We start from the raw sequence: 16,340 nt of genomic DNA, 5'->3' as shown, positions 1-16,340 counted from the left end.
AATTTAAAAATATAGGGTAAAATGGAAAAAAAAAAAACTGTAGTTTCGGCATTTCTACCGAGATTAAACAAGAATTTGGCTTCTACACGCTGTGTTTTCAAGGCTGCATACCGAGCCCAGCGCCATTGTCAGTGTCCTCTGGATCATGTAGCCGGCTGCGCTGCCAGCTGATCTTTGCCTTGATCTCTGGTGCTCAGAAGCAAGTCAATTAATGTACTGGAGGAAAAGAACACATTTCAAGTGGACCTGTCAGAGAACTCACGCACCCTATTTATGTTATAGTTCAAGGAGTACTGAGCGGGGGGGCAAATCTACAGACTGCATATAGTACTGGGGCGCTATGTATTCAGGAGCTGCTCTGTGAAGAAGCCCCTCCGGCCTGATTTCCCAGCTCCCTAATATGTATGATAAACTACACAAGTATCTCATTTTACACAAAACTCACATTTTTCCATTATAACATGCTGTTAGTTAATTAAGAGTTTTTTCTTTTCTATACCTGCAGTATAATATAAAGCGGGACAACTTTAGGCTTTTGTTAAAGGGACTGTGCCAGAATAGACTGATCGCTCATCCATGGGATAGTTGATACAAGTCTGATCGGTAGGGGTCTCACCACTGAGATCCAACACCAATTCAGAGTACAAGGGTCCTGTATCCGGCCCTTCTCTATTCACTGCGGGCTCATTGTACCTCCCATAGGGAGGAGGAGACTGAACGGAGCGGTGGTCACACATGTGCAATACGGCTCCATACATCTTCAAAGGGAACTACAGGAGACAACCAAGTGCTTGTATCACTGCCACTGCATTCAATCTCCAAGTCACTGTGGGTGGGAGAGAAGAGGGGAAAACAGGACCCCATTCTCATGATCAGAGAGACCCTCATCAATTAGTCTGTGGATAGAAAGTCGAAATTGGTACAACCGCTTTAAAATAAAGAAGAACGGATGTAATCAAATTCTCTTTACACAACAATAGGACTCCACAACTCCAGAGAGTACCAAGGATATAAGTTCGGTACTAAGAGGAGATCATGTTAAGAGGTGTTAAGGTCCTTTTACATGGGCCAACTGTCTGGGGCATTAGCTGACAGCCATCCTATGAACTACCGCCTGACTACTGCCCATCCTGTGCTTTACACATATGTTCAAGTGAATGGAGGCGGAAGCGGCAGTGATCGTTCGGCCAACCACCACCATTCACAGTCAACAGGAGTCACTCAAACATTAAGTGGCTCCTGCCAACACGGCCTGACAGTAGTTTGGTTTTTGGTTCTACTAAAAATCAAGTGCCTCTGACTAGTGATTTCTCGCTCATCGCCCTGTAGGTGGTCGTGTACACAGGACGTCTATTGCTCAAATTTGCTGTTTGCAGCGAAAATTCGGCGATGTTGTACCTTTAGACTTTGCTACTAGTTGCATCCAACACCCACTCTACATACAGCATCATACACAGTCTATAACCATTAACAAGTATCCCGCCTCACCCACACAGGAGCGCTGGAAAAGATGAAGTAAGCCCGCATCATCAGATCGCTTCCCCAAACCAAGACAGACTTGTGAAATAAACACAACTTGCGCTCCTCAATCCAGGTCTCTAATAACGGTTTGCTTTTGGCAGCTCAGACTTTGAATTCCAGATTTCTCTTCTCGGAGTTCCTTACAAAAAAAAAAAAAAAGAACTACTTTCCTACTAGCTGCAGAGTTTGAGAACCACTAATATAAGCAACGAAACCCCCATGGAACAACGTAGGAGAAAAGAGAAGGTTGCTGATCTCTGTTAATAGCCAACGTAAAAGGTTAGAACAACTAGAACTCTTAGGCCATTTTCTGTTGGCACAATCCCTTTAAAGTGACCTAACCCCAATGTCATCAATGAGCAGGACTGGTTGACGATCTAATGCGTATTGGGACAGTTCAAAAATCCCCTGATGCCGATGCCAAAAGAACCAATGTTTGGGCTCACTGGGTTACAGTCCCGTCTTTCCCCAGTAGATACATAGCTGTTAAGACGCATCTGGCAGCAGAGGAGGACGACGGTCTCAGATCCGTGCCGGGGCCTCCGGCCGGAGGGTCGATCGCAGATCCATCTGAAAACACCAAAGAAAAAAAGTGCTGCATGCAGAGCGTTTTCTTCCGTCTGGATAAAAAGTGGACGGACCCCCTTATAGTCAATGGGGTCCGTCTGACGCTGTTCGATTCTGACAGAGACAGAACCGTTCAACCGCGGGGATTTCCCTTTCCTGCTCCTCGAACGGAGCATTAGAATGTCATTTCCAGCGCCGATGTGAAGGCAGCCTTATTCCCCCCCTGTACCTCCGGCATTAAACAGTCAATAGGCTCCATCTTTAAAACACAAAGCTAAAAACTATAAATGTTACCTCCATAGTAAGGCCGGTGGCACACGAACGGATGTGCATTGCGGAATCTGTGGTCAGTGTCTACACGAAGAATCCGCAGCAAACACTGTTCAGTACATGCTCTGCAGAAATAGCTCTTTCCTACACGCTCGCAAAGTGGGAAAAAACAAACAGAAAAAACGCATGTTCTGTTTTTGTGCGGTGTCCGCATGGACGGCTTCCATTGAGGTCAATGGAAGCCGTCCGACCCGCGGCCCATCTGCAATAGGCATTGCAAATAGTTTATAGGTACCAGCGTTATCGAATAGTGATGGCGCGGAAAAAACACAGATTTTTTAAAAAGCGGTACTGTGCATGACCAACGGGCGAGCTGCGGCGGCCATCTGCAATACCGGTACGCAGGGTCACAGGTCGCAATCAAGGTCGGATTCCGCTGTGAGCTCCCGCATGCGGAATCTGACCCGTTCGTGTGCAGCCGGCATAAATCACAGCAATGTCATCCTTACTCCTGAGCAAAATACAAAATAGTCACAGCAGTGCCCCAACCAAAATGTGCAGAGCCATAATCTCCTCCACTAGCCACATGTGCCTACTTCCCTTCCAGTCACAGCAGAGTGTTCCGTGGTACAAATTGTGGTGTGCGCCCCCTACAGTGCTCATAGCAGTACCCTCAACAGCAGCCATTAGTGAATTCTCCCATAACACTAGCCAGCTGGGACATAAAGGCGCTGTACCCGGTATGTAGATAGTCACTAAGTCAAGGGGCCACTCCTTTGATTTCTCTTTTCATTGACCATATAACAAGCCCCCAGTATATACACAAGTCAGCTACTGCTACCGAGTTATTCCTTTCTGTCTCTTTAGATGGTCATGTGATCTCAGTTCTCACCAGCTCAGATCTGCTTGAGTTTCAAGTCAATTACTCAATCTGTGTAAGGCTTTTGCATGAATTTTAAAGACAAACATCCTAGAGAGGAATACAGACACTCCTCTCACAGTTACCGATGATCACACAGCTCCTGTCACACAGTTATAATAGAGGAGATCTCAGCTTATCCTCCTGACTGTGTACACCTATTTAGATGAATAAAGAAGGAAATGATAATTAAAATGTTTCACCAGCAGGCAGAAATGGTATAGCTTCCTGCTAATGCTGTGCCAGTGCATTATGGGATGACTTTTAATAGTGAAAGAAGAAAATCTCACCATCAAGATGGTGCCTGATAAGCATCCGACAGGGGGGCTGCACTGCAGGGAAGTGGCTACAATACACAGAGGGACAGGCAAATCAGGTGAGGGGGGCTGTCATGGAAAAATGTGCTTTTAGCTTACACACACACACACACACACACACACACACACACACACACACACACACACACACACAGGTTTTTTGCATGTAATACTGGCACGCTGCAACATACACTTGTGCGAGTACAGCCTAATAGGTGAGGTAGTGCAAGATACCGTATTTTAAAAAAAACTAAATTTTATATATATATATATATATTACACACACATACATACATACATACATACACACACACACACCCCTACTACTACGTGATGAACTTGGGGTTCGTTCACATCAGTATCAGAGTTTTCATTCGGGGGACATGAGCAAAAAAATGGGGTGCATCGTTCCACTGGTCACATCAGGTAGTTTTAAGCCAATTTCTAGTACGATCATCAGTTGTGGAATCACACGCATTGAAGTGTATGTACTTTAGTTTTTTCCCATTGTGTATTCCATGAGCGGCGGAAAAAAAAAAAATTAAAAAATTATTTAAAATCGCAGTACGCTCCATTTTGCCACAGAATTGAAATCAATGGAAGCATCTAACATGCCGTTGGGTATGGGCCGCAGGTACCCGCGTTAGCGCCCAAAAAAATAAAACTCTGTACTGTGCATGACCACCTGCAAACCTCGGCAACACGGGTACTTGCAGAACATAGGGTCACTGGCCTGGCTCACAACCAGAATCGGCTGAAGGCCTCCCGTATGCAGAATCCGACCGGTTCATGTGAGCCCGGCCTTACTCTTTTTTTTTTTAACTCGTTTTATTGAACAGTATGTATTATACATTACATGGATAAACAATTTCTCAAACCGTGTGTATTTACATACACTAACAAATGGTTAAACCTTACATACATCAGAAATTCTCTGTTAACGGCATTCAGTACACAAGTGCATTACATTTTCTCTATGTTTATTCAATATATCTCGGCATGTACATCTGTACTATTCATAGCTTTTTTGCTCGTTTTACCTGCCAAGCCTGGATGTGTTCTGTCTTAATAAATTTTGGAACATTTCTTGCGTGAAGTTTGTACTTGTTGTCCCGCACCAAATCCCCCACACCTTATCAAACTTTTCAGGGTATTTCCTGTTTTTGTAGACTATTTTCTCGTATGGTAGGATGGTATTGATAATACTCTGCCATTTTGCAATTGTCGGAGGGCGTCTGTCCATCCATCTTAGCGCTATAACTTTGCGGGCATAGAATAATACTTTAGTGAGGAATATTTTATCATAATGTTGCCATTGTTCCTCGTTTATAATCCCCAGTAAGCACATTACTGGATCCAGTGGTACTGGCAATCCCATCAGTTGGGTCAGGAATTCTGTGACCTCTTCCCAATATGTGTATACTATCGGGCACCCCCATATTAGATGATTAAAATTTGCGCTTGCTACGTGGCATCTGTGGCACTGGTTGGTTACTGATCTGTTCATTTTATGCAGTCTAGTTGGCGTTAGATAACATTGGTGTAAGATATATAACTGGGTCAGTTTATTATTCGCGGCTGGTGAGACCCTGGTGTAGGTGGCCATTGCGGTCTCCCAGTCTTCATCGGTCAGTGTTGGGATCAGCTCCCTCCATTTTTCCAGCACCACCATTCGCGTGTTGGGGATCTTAGAGTATAACAGGTGGGTATATAACTTGGAGATTAGGCCCCTGGGGCCCTGTGTGCGCAGTATACCTATTAATGGGTACGTGGAGAAGGGTCCCCTGGGTTCCGGGAACTGCGCTGTTAATGCGTGTCTGAGTTGCAGGTATCTAAAAAATCCTGTTCTAGGTACCCCGTACATTTGCTGCAATTGTTCGAAGGAGACTAGTGTCCCGTCTATGTATAGGTGTTCCAGTGCGGTGACTCCCAGATTTAGCCAGAATTGTCTGTCTGGGAGATTCAATAGATGCGGCAGCGCTCTGTTATTCCATAAGGGGGTTTCCAGTGGGGTGTCCTCCTGTCCCGCCAGTTTCCTACATGCCTTCCAGACACTTACTGCGAGTCTGTGAATGGGCAGCATTGGTTTCGTCAACAGCCCCGGTTTTTCCAGGACTATCCAGAGGGATGCCTCCGAAAGGAAGTACATCAGGTGGTGCTCGGAGTTTGGGAGAGGAGCGCCCGACAGCCAGTGACGTATATATCTGACTTGCCCTGCCAGGTAATATATTTTAAAGTCCGGCAACGCCATCCCCGCCAGCTCTTTAGGCTTTTGTAGAGTTTCCATACGGAGTTTGGCTCTGGCCTTTCCCCATACGAATGATGTTATTAATGAATTAGTTGTTTTAAAGAATTTTTGTGCTACAGTTGTTTCTGCGTGCTCTAGTCGGTACAGGAATTTGGGGAGAATTATCATTTTAATAAGATTTATTCTTCCTGCCACAGATAGTGGCAGGGAACTCCAGGCTTTTAGTTTTAATTGCAGGGTCGCTAATAGAGGTGCGATGTTTAAATTAAAACTTTGAGTATGGTCCCTGGTGATGTAGACTCCCAGATATTTAAATTGGGGGACGATTTGCAGGTTGTGGTATACCTCCCCCACCTTCCATTCCTCCTCTCTCAGTGGCATAAACGTAGACTTCTGCCAGTTAATACGCAGGCCTGAAAAATTCCCGAATTTGTCCACCTGGGAAACGGCTAAGGGCAAAGTGTTCTGGGGTTCTGACATATAGAGTATTATATCGTCCGCATACAGTCCTATCTTGTCCTCTCTAGGACCAATTTGGGTCCCCTTATATAGTGCGTGTTGTCGAATTTTAAGTGCTAGGGGTTCTATAGCAATCGCGAATAGGAGGGGAGAAAGTGGGCAGCCCTGTCTGGTTCCCCTGTGAAGCGGGAAAGAGGCGGAGACCAGGCCGTTCGCCATTACTCTTGCCGTCGGGGCTGTATATAGGATGGAGACCCACCTGATGAACGGCTCCCCGAACCCAAATTTCCGCAGAACCTCCATCAGGTACGGCCACTCCACTGAGTCAAATGCCTTAGCGGCATCCAATGAGGCCAGTGCCCAGCCTTCCCTCCACCTCCGCCCCACCTGCGTAATTACCTGGGTCCTTCGGATGTTATCGGATGTGGACATTCCGGGAATAAATCCGGATTGGTCCGGATGTATGATATCCTTGATTGCTTGATTTAGCCTGCAGGCTAGCACCTTGGCGAGGATTTTGTAGTCTGTATTTAGGAGGGAGATAGGTCTATACGACCCACACTCCTCCGGGTTCTTTTCAGGCTTTAGTATAAGGACTATATTAGCCTCCAACATCGACTCTGGAAGGCGTCTTTTCTCAAATATATCCTCATATAGTGAAAGTAGTTGTGGTGTTATTTCCTCTCTGTACTGGAGATAGACTTCTACTGGTATGCCATCTATACCCGGGGTCTTATTTTTTGCCATGCCCTCCATTGCCTCCTGTATTTCTTCTATTGTGATAGGGCCATCTAGTAGGGATCTATGTGTTTCTTGTAATACTGGGAATGTTATGTTAGTTAGATAGTTCTCTAGCTCTGCTAAGGTATAGTTAATCTGGGACTTGTATAGGTCTTGGTAGAATTGTTGAAATCTCTCTAGTATATCTTGGGGGTCTGTGAGCACCGCACCCTCGGTCGATTTGATTCTCAATATTGGGGGGGAGGTATTTTCTTGCCGGGCCATATATGCTAACAGTTTACTGGACTGATTACCTAGCTCAAAAAAGGACTGACGGGTGAAGAATAGTCTCCTCTGAGCCTTTTCTTTCAAGTGTGTCAGATACTCTCTACCTACTTGTAGCCATTTATCTCTTTTTTCATTTGAGGGTTGAGCTATGAATTCTCTCTCTAATTGTTGGCATTGCTGCGCTAACTGTTCTTCTTCTCTAGCTGCGTTTTTTTTTATGTAAGAGATTGAGGATGTAAAGCATCCTCTAAGGTATGGCTTGAAGGCTTCCCACACTAGCATCCTGTCCCGGCTTTCTTCATGTGCCTCGTAATATATTTGAATTTGGCCTAGAATTCGATCGTTTGGGCCAAGCAGTGAAAGCCAGAACGGGTGTATCCGTTGCTTCCTAATTGCGGGGGGACCTGGTTTTTTGAGGACCATACAGATTGGTGAGTGGTCTGAGACCCCTCTTGGGAGGAATTCTATAGATTCTATTTTTGTGAACAGCGAGGGGGATCCAAATATATAGTCTATGCGGCTCAGTGCATGGTTATGGGCTGCATGGCAAGAAAATTCCTGTTGGTGAGGGTGAAATGTTCGCCATAAGTCCAGCCATCCAGCCACTGAGATCATAGAAGCCAGGCGAGTCGGTCCCCCGTCTCCCGCCCCCCGAGCACCCCCCCCAAATCTGTCCTGGTGTGGGTCCATGACCATATTCATGTCCCCCATACAGATAGTTGTTACATCTGGTGTAAATGAGGCAAATTGTATGCCTTCTGCCAGCAGGGCTGTTGACGTTGTTGGTGGATTATAGTAGCATAGGAGTACATATGGTTCATTGTTTATTTTGGCTCTTACGAAAATATATCTACCCTCTGGGTCTCTTTTTAATTGTTCTACCTCCCATCTGATGGACCTTTCTATCAGTAGGGACACCCCCCTAGAGTACGATGTATGGTATGAGTGTGCCGACCACTGAACCCATGGCTTTAGCAGGCATTTAGAAGTTTCAGGCGTGAGGTGGGTCTCCTGGAGGCATAACACATGCGGTCGCCAGGAGCGTATTAAGGAGTTTATTATGACTCGCTTCCTGGGAGATCCCATGCCTCTGACGTTCCAGGATACAAAAATCATCTCAGCCATTGGCAAAGGTGTTTTAATTGAGCCCGGATGAAATTATTTATGCTACTCAGTCCGCCAGGAGACCCCCCACCACGCCCCACCACGTCCCCCCTACCCGCCATGCAATCGCACTTCAATACATTTATAGAGAAAACATTGAATATCTGATGCATACACTCTAAAAACATCATGGCAGCGTACTACCAAATTATAACTCTTAAAACCGTTTACAACTGAACAGGCTTTGAATACTGACTATCGTTGCGTTAGTATTCGTGGCTAACTTTAACTCGGGGTAACCAACTTAGCATAGCTCCATCGTTGCTATACTTGTGGTTTTGGTTGTTAATACAATGATGTGAACCGACCATGTCATATTGTGCATTTATTAGGTGGACTCCCTTCCAAGAAGATGGGAGGGAATAAGGAGTTCTGGGGGAGGCGGAGGGGGGGGGGGGATGGGGAAAGGCGAGCACAGGGCGGTTATTGTCAGGGGTGACCCGGAGGGGGGAGTGATTCCCCCCCCAGATCAGCAACCCACATCACAACTAGGCGGCCCTGATGGGCCTCTTACATATAATATGAAAGTCCCGTCACCTACAGGAGGACAGAAGTAATGGTTAGGTTTTGGTATACATTACAGTCTCTCTGGCCGTCGTCTGGTGTTCAACCATTCCCCTGCTTCAGATGGTGAGGAGAAGAAACGGGTGCGATCTCCGTCTATCACTCGTAGTCGCGCTGGGTACATCATAGAATACGGGAGCTGCAGATCTCTAAGTTGCCTTTTAATATTGAAGAACGAGGCTCTTTGCTTCTGGAGGTCCGCCGAGAAGTCCGGGAAGATGGAGACCGTAGCGTTATCGTGGCGCAGGGGTCCGCCTTTTCTGGCAGCTTGCAGGATATTATCTCTGTCACGGGAGTTAAGTAGCTTTGCCAGTAGCGGTCTGGGTGGGGCGCCGGGTATGGGTGGCTTCATTGGCACTCGATGAGCCCGTTCGATGACAAAGACCTGCGATAGTTCTGCATTGGGGAGAAGCTCACGGAGCCACTTCTCTAAGAATTCTTCTGGTCTCTGTCCCTCGGTTCTTTCTGGCAGGCCGACTATACGCAAATTACTGCGTCGTGAACGATTTTCGAGGTCGTCCGCTTTCTGTCTCCAGTAGTCGGCCTTCTGCGTAAGATCTCTTATTGCGGCTGACATTGGGGGAACAGTGTCGTCTAGCGTAGAAATTCTATCTTCCGTCGCTGTGACTCTTTCTCTCAGATTTTGAAGGTCTTGTCTAAGAAGACTGACATCCATTTTAACTTCATCGATTTTACTGGTAAGAGTAGTCGTGGATGTTTGGATTGCTGTCAGTAGCTGTTCGGATAATTGTTGTAGAGTTTGAACTGTCCCTTCTGTTAGATTTGGATTAGTGTTCTTTATTGGAGGGGATGAGCCCCCCGGGGCCGGCGGCCCAGAGTCGGATCCTGCATCTCTAGCCCGGCCTTACTCTTAACCCTTTCCAATCCACTGTCTGACGTCTGAAGACAATATGATTTAAGGCTGTACAGCTCCGATGTTGAAAGACGTCCGTCGGGGTTCTCTTACTGTGTATTGCCAGCCTCTCTGCTGTCGGAGCCTATCCAACGCGTCACCTCATGCAGTACTGGCTTTAGCCAGCAGAGAAGCGCAGTTGTATAACGGCAAAAAAAAGAGTAAGTTCCCTAAGAAAACCAGGTTACAATTTGGATTGGAAAGGGTTAATGCATGCAGTATGTGCATAAATATGAAATCCTCAACCAGCCACACAAGAGAACAATAAATGCACTTACCACAAGCTCTAGCGGCGGTGATGCATATCCCTTCTGCAGTATACTCTCCCGGGGGTAATGCAAGGTAATCTCTATCAGCATTGACCACAGCATGGTACAGGAAAACGTGAAATCCTGGCTCACTGGGTTTTGGGGCACTCAGTTGGGTGTCTCCACTTGGTTCAACAGCAGGAACTGTAGTTATACTCATTTCAGTCATTGTGAGGCAAGCCATTACATCACTCCACAAATGTCACCTAGAAGGGAAAGCAGAAGAACATCAGGAATGCTTGGATGCGAGTCTATACTGGGAACGTACTACAGCCTCACCACTCGTGTGCGGCCCCTCGCTACGCACCCCGTTATTAACATCACCATGTAAATTGGCCCTAGCATTAGGAGTATGCAGAGGCCAAAGCAAGCAGCACACATCAGTATAGAGACCGCTGCCAACCAGGAACCACTATGAGGCAAGACGACATTCATAGCTTGGCAATCAGCTTCTACATAGAGGATTTCTAACACATGGAAAAATACTTGTATTTGCTCAGTAGCGCATGGAAAACTACAGCAATAAACACATGCATGCAATAATATCTATTCCGTTTGCAAATTACCATCATAAAGTAAGGCTAGAATATGTTTATAATGCGGAGCTCATAGGATTAAAGCGCAGAAAGAACATAAGGTTCTCTCTCAGGACTCCGTAGCAAAATATCACTTGCAATGTATTACAATGCAACATTGTATCCAAAACTGTACACATGCAATATCATGCATAGACGTCCATCAGACGTAATACTGCAATGCGATTTGTGCTTGAGTGAGGATATACAAATACTACCATGTTTCCCTGAAAATAAGACCTACCCCGATAATAAGCCCAAGCTACACTGGATTTAAAAAAAAAAAACAACAACAATACTCACCTAGCTGGCGATATGCAGGTCCCTTGCGCTAGTGCCCGGCGCTGCGGCAGGCAGCCGTGTCCCTTCATGGTAATGGGGCTTTGAGTAGCCCGCCTCCAGCAAGTGAGTGCTGTGATTGGATCAGGAGCGCCACTGGCTCAGCCAATCAGAGCTCTATCAGAGACCAGCGTGAGGGAACGGGACGCCGCCTGCTTGGTAAACATAAGACACCCCTGAAAATTTGGCACTGTGCCTCTTTTGGGGCAAAATTTTAAATAAGACAGTGTCTTATTTTCGGGGAAATATGGTAGTTAGGCTAGGTTCACACCAGCGTGGGGCAACAGGGTACTTTTCACACGTAATACGCTGCACCCCACTGCCACAGTCTCTGATGTTGCCTCTCACACATATTGTGTCAAATGGGTGCTCAAGAAATGTCACAGCATGTTCTACCTGGGTGCATATTCGGCACACAGACATGCCAAGATAGTGAATGGCGATTAGTTGTCTGCAAGTACACTATGTCAATGCATACTTGCTGCGTGGTACGCATTGAATTACGGCTGTGTGAGGCCGGACTTAGGTGTATGACTTATGGGGGGGGAGAAAAAGTTTGAAATGTGTGAGCTCTATTTATCAAAACGGTCTAATAGAGCTGGGTTCACATGGACGTATTTGCACATGCAATAGACATAATAGAGCCCATTGATTTCTATTGGCTCATTCACATTTCTGTATTTTGGTTGAGAAGAAAAAAAACAAAAAAAACTCTACTTTTCTGCATATTTGTGCATCAAAGGTCTGCATAGAAGTAAAAGGGAGTGCGCATATGTGCATGCAATACCCAATGAGGATGTCCCAGGATTAGCAAGCAAAGTGGGTCTCGGTCTCTCGCTCTCTCTAAAAATTTGCCGTTGACGCGCGCGCTGCGGCGGGGAGGGGCCAAAACAGGCACGTCACAGCGGGGAAGAGCCAAAAACTGGGGCGGGGTCGAACACAGCGTGATGCTCGTTCGAGTAGCGAGCACCATCGAGTATGCTAATACTCGAACGAGCATCAAGCTCCGCAGAGTACGTTCGCTCAACTCTAATGCCCATAGAACCAATAACAGCTCAGCTTTCATTTCTCAAACTGACACACGAGCTGCGATTGGTTTCTACAGGTAACCAGGACAGTCTTGGGGTCCGCTTTCACTAAACGATGTATCATCTGAACAGGTGAATGCCGCCAGTATTCGGGCAGCCTGTTTATACAGACAGATACATCGTTGGCACATTCAAACCAGAAATCATTCATTGACATTTGCTGAATAAGTGACTGATATAAACTGACCGATTAACGAGCCAATAATGATTATTACACCTGCATAAAACGAACCATGTACAAAAAGTGAGAGATTTATCATCAGTCATTCAGTCTTGGCTCGTTAATTCTGCATTTAAACTGAACGCTTATCATTCATTTCCGCTCCTTTAAAGGATAATCGTTCAGTCATGTAAAGGGGCCTTTACTGTGAGGTCGTTTTGAAAATAAGCCCTATTGTTTTTGTATTACTTTCAGCATATGCACTGGGCAAGTCCATCTGCTTCGACAGGACGTGTCTGTCCTTTTCCCATACATTGGGCTTATACCTTCTTGTGTTTCTTCTGTTTTCTTTCATTTTTAATTTAGCAATCATTATCTGTAGTTTCACCTCCATATATTTAGCCAGAGGAGCATGAATGGCCTTATAAGTCTTCTCACTCACCTTCTAGGTGTCTCCTTAAAGGGGTTGTCCCGCGCCGAAACGTTTTTTGGTTTTTTTTCAACCCCCCCCCCCCCCCCCCCCCGTTCGGCGCGAGACAACCCCGATGCAGGGACTTAAAAAAAAAAACCGCTCAGCGCTTACCTGAATCCCCGCGCTCCGGTGACTTCTATACTTACCGGTGAAGATGGCCGCCGGGATCTTCTTCCTCCGTGGACCGCAGCTCTTCTGTGCGGTCCATTGCCGATTCCAGCCTCCTGATTGGCTGGAATCGGCACGTGACGGGGCGGAGCTACACGGAGCCCCATTCAGAAAAGCAGAAGACCCGGACTGCGCAAGCGCGTCTAATTTGGCCATTCGACCGTTGTAGACGGCGAAAATTAGACGGCAACCATGGAGACGAGGACGCCAGCAGCGGAACAGGTAAGTGAAAAACTTTTTATAACTTCTGTATGGCTCATAATTAATGCACAATGTACATTACAAAGTGCATTATTATGGCCATACAGAAGTGTATAGACCCACTTGCTGCCGCGGGACAACCCCTTTAAGGAGTGATGTTACTCCTCCCGACTAATGAGGGAATTATTATATCTATATATATAAAATTGAATGTATGTCTGTCTGCGTGCGTGCGTGCGTGTCTGTTTGTCCTTTATGCGCTACTACACCATTCATCCGATCGCCATGAAACTTTGGGAAGTTGTTAAGTACACTCCTGGGAAGATTATAGGCATAGTACAAATATCCTACGATAAATGGCGCGCGAGCGTCGTCGAAAGTTACGCCCCCCCCCCACGTAGATCGAGTAAGTAAGCCACCTGCTATTGTGATGTCATCACTGATGTCATCAACATCGGACGCCCTTGAACATGCCCCAACATGTTCTATAAAGCTGCATTGTGATGTCATTAAGGCTGTATTATGACACGTACAGCTTGGAACCACTAGAGCACGCCAGCCAATTACCATTGGAGTTGGAAGTGGGTAAACAAGTACTAGGATATCTTCCTAAGAAGCCACAGCAGCCGGATAAATTGTATGTTCCACCCAACGGCTATTTTATTCAGCCCGCAAGGGGGAAGCAGCGGCCTACAAAATCTCATTCAGGTAGGTAGGTTCAGTTCTTGGAGGTTGGGGAATGCTTATGGGCAAGGCCTTATGTCTCATCCCAACTTAATTCTCTCACTTCCCAATGTCATAGAAACTTAAAATTTGGCACGAGCATTGATTATGTCATAAATAGGAAAAGTTAATGGGTCCCAACTCGATTATTCAATTCAAAGCGCCAAAGAATTAGCGTTCAAATTTTACGTACGGAATCTAATTCTCTCATTTCCTGATGTCATAGATAGATAGATAGATAGACTGTATGCAATAACCCTGATAGATAGATAGATAGATAGATAGATAGATAGATAGATAGATAGATAGACTGTATGCAATGACACGTACAGCTTGAAACCATAAATACTAGAGCACGCCAGCCATTTACAGTCAGTCTCCATTGGAGTTGGAAGTGGGTAAACAAGTACTAGGATATCTTCCCAAGAAGCCACAGCAGCCGGATAAATTGGATGTTCCACACAACGGCTATTTTATTCAGCCCGCAAGGGGGAAGCAGCGGCCTACAAAATCTCATTGGTCGCTGCTGCCGTCATCTAGATATATAAAAACGAATGTATGTATGTATGTCTGTCTTCGCAGCAACGCGCGACGGGTACGCTAGTATATTATAATATAATAATAATTAAAAGAAAAACAGCAATGCCGGCGCTGCGAGCATGCATGCTTCATAAATACAGTTAGGCAGTTTTTAAAAAGAATGAAATAAAATAAATCTTAGGGCTCATGCCCACGGCCGTGACGGGCTCCGCAAAGTGGAATACAGCAGCAGAGTCCATCATGGCGCCTCCCTCCCCAAAGCCCCCATACTCTCCTCCAGATCCGCTGTGCAGCTGTGCAGTACAGTTCTAGCTGGTCTTCACGTGATTTTACAGATACCCTGCCCAATCGCCATTACAACATGCTGATCGGCACTCATTACTGACTTTTACATGTAAGCAGATGATCGCTGGGATAGGGATGAACCTACAATCATTCCTCCTCATACAGTTTGTATAGACAGAAGGATATGCTGCCAACGAGCTAACATTTATCTGCTCACATAAAAGATCTGGTTAGCCAAAAAAAACCAAAAACATTTCTGTCTGATCGTGGGCATATTCATAGGGGCCGATGATTAGGCAAACCAATGTTTACACCACATCATTGGTCTGTTTAAGAGCGCTCTACTCTAAAAGGTCCTCGTTTCCTTCGGTAATGAATAAAAAAAGAGCCAGTCTCCATATCAGTAGTTAATTTGGCTTTTACTATAGCAACGTTTGTTATGTGTTAGCTGGAGAGCAGCCATATAATAATTCCAAGGTAATAAAAGCAGAAAAACATTAACCTGCACAGACGGTCATTTAAATAAAAAAAATCTTAAAATAAAGCAATAATATTTCTTTCCCAGTAAGAAAACATCAAGTCTTTGTAGACGGTACAACCGCCAGGCGCAGAAGTGCCCGACAACCGCACCAGCGACTACTGCTCCTGTGCCTTACCCAAGAGCGAAAGGGACTCAAGTGACTGAAGGCGGAGCGGGCCCTAGATCCTTCCCCACCGCTTGCTTCCATTAATGGTAGACAGGAGGTGCTCGTAGATTGAGCGACTCCTATTTACACTGAACAAGCCGTTCAGCAGTCGTTCCTTTTCTGCTCACTGATGCAAAATGACTAGCGACAACTGAGCGACTTCTCCCTCAGTGTCCTCTTGGGGGCTGTGTCCACACAGGCCGGCAATTAGCCAAGAATCACTCATTTGAGCAATTATTTGGCCGACTATCGGCCCATGTAAAAGGTACCTTTACAATGTTGAGAGAGGAAAGTGACCAACCCAAGACGAATTACATATTCTCTCTAATCACCCTTGGTCCCACTATGCAGAAGTTATATACTTCTATGCTGCAGTATACTGCCTATTCTTTCACCATCCGAGCTTAGGCAGACCTGGTGGTCACTGCTAGGCTTCCATTTGCAATGGCAACCTATTAGGGCCTTCCACGATTTCATTTTGATGACCTCACAGAGGGAGCTCCTCGATCCCTCTGCTAACGTCATACATTCCATGATCAACATTGATCGTGGCATATAATAGGAGACATAGTAACATAGTATGCTAGGCTGAGAAAAAGACAAATGTCCATTCAGTTCAGCCTGTTTCCGCCCCCCCACATTGATCCAGAGGAAGGCAAAAAGAAAAATCCCAATGAGACAGAAAACGATTTACCCCACCCTGGGGGGGGGGGGGGGAATCCCTCCCAACTCCATAATGGCAGTCAGAATAATCCCTGGATCGAAGTTTCCTTCCCGACTCCAGGTCCAGCAGTCGAAAGATACCCCCCCCCCCCCCATCAACAACCCATTCTGACAATTTAATG

The 16,340-nt window shown here is 45.9% G+C and overlaps 1 protein-coding gene across 2 annotated transcripts in view; it reads right to left on the bottom strand.

The window, feature by feature from the left end:
• Positions 1 to 16,340, bottom strand: part of JAK2 (Janus kinase 2) — a 126,758-nt gene that overhangs the window by 84,949 nt on the left and 25,469 nt on the right. For both annotated transcript variants that reach the window (XM_066604242.1, XM_066604243.1), the window contains exon 2: positions 10,229 to 10,464. In XM_066604242.1, coding sequence (XP_066460339.1) covers positions 10,229 to 10,442 — 214 coding nt within the window. In that variant the 5' untranslated portion in view covers positions 10,443 to 10,464. The remainder of the gene's footprint in view (positions 1 to 10,228; positions 10,465 to 16,340) is intronic.

This window comes from Eleutherodactylus coqui, chromosome 5 (genome assembly GCF_035609145.1).
Source record: "Eleutherodactylus coqui strain aEleCoq1 chromosome 5, aEleCoq1.hap1, whole genome shotgun sequence".
In the NCBI taxonomy this organism is placed as follows: domain Eukaryota; kingdom Metazoa; phylum Chordata; class Amphibia; order Anura; family Eleutherodactylidae; genus Eleutherodactylus; species Eleutherodactylus coqui.
The sequence above is the reverse complement of the archived record's forward strand: the minus strand, read 5'-3'. Positions and strand labels throughout refer to the sequence as shown.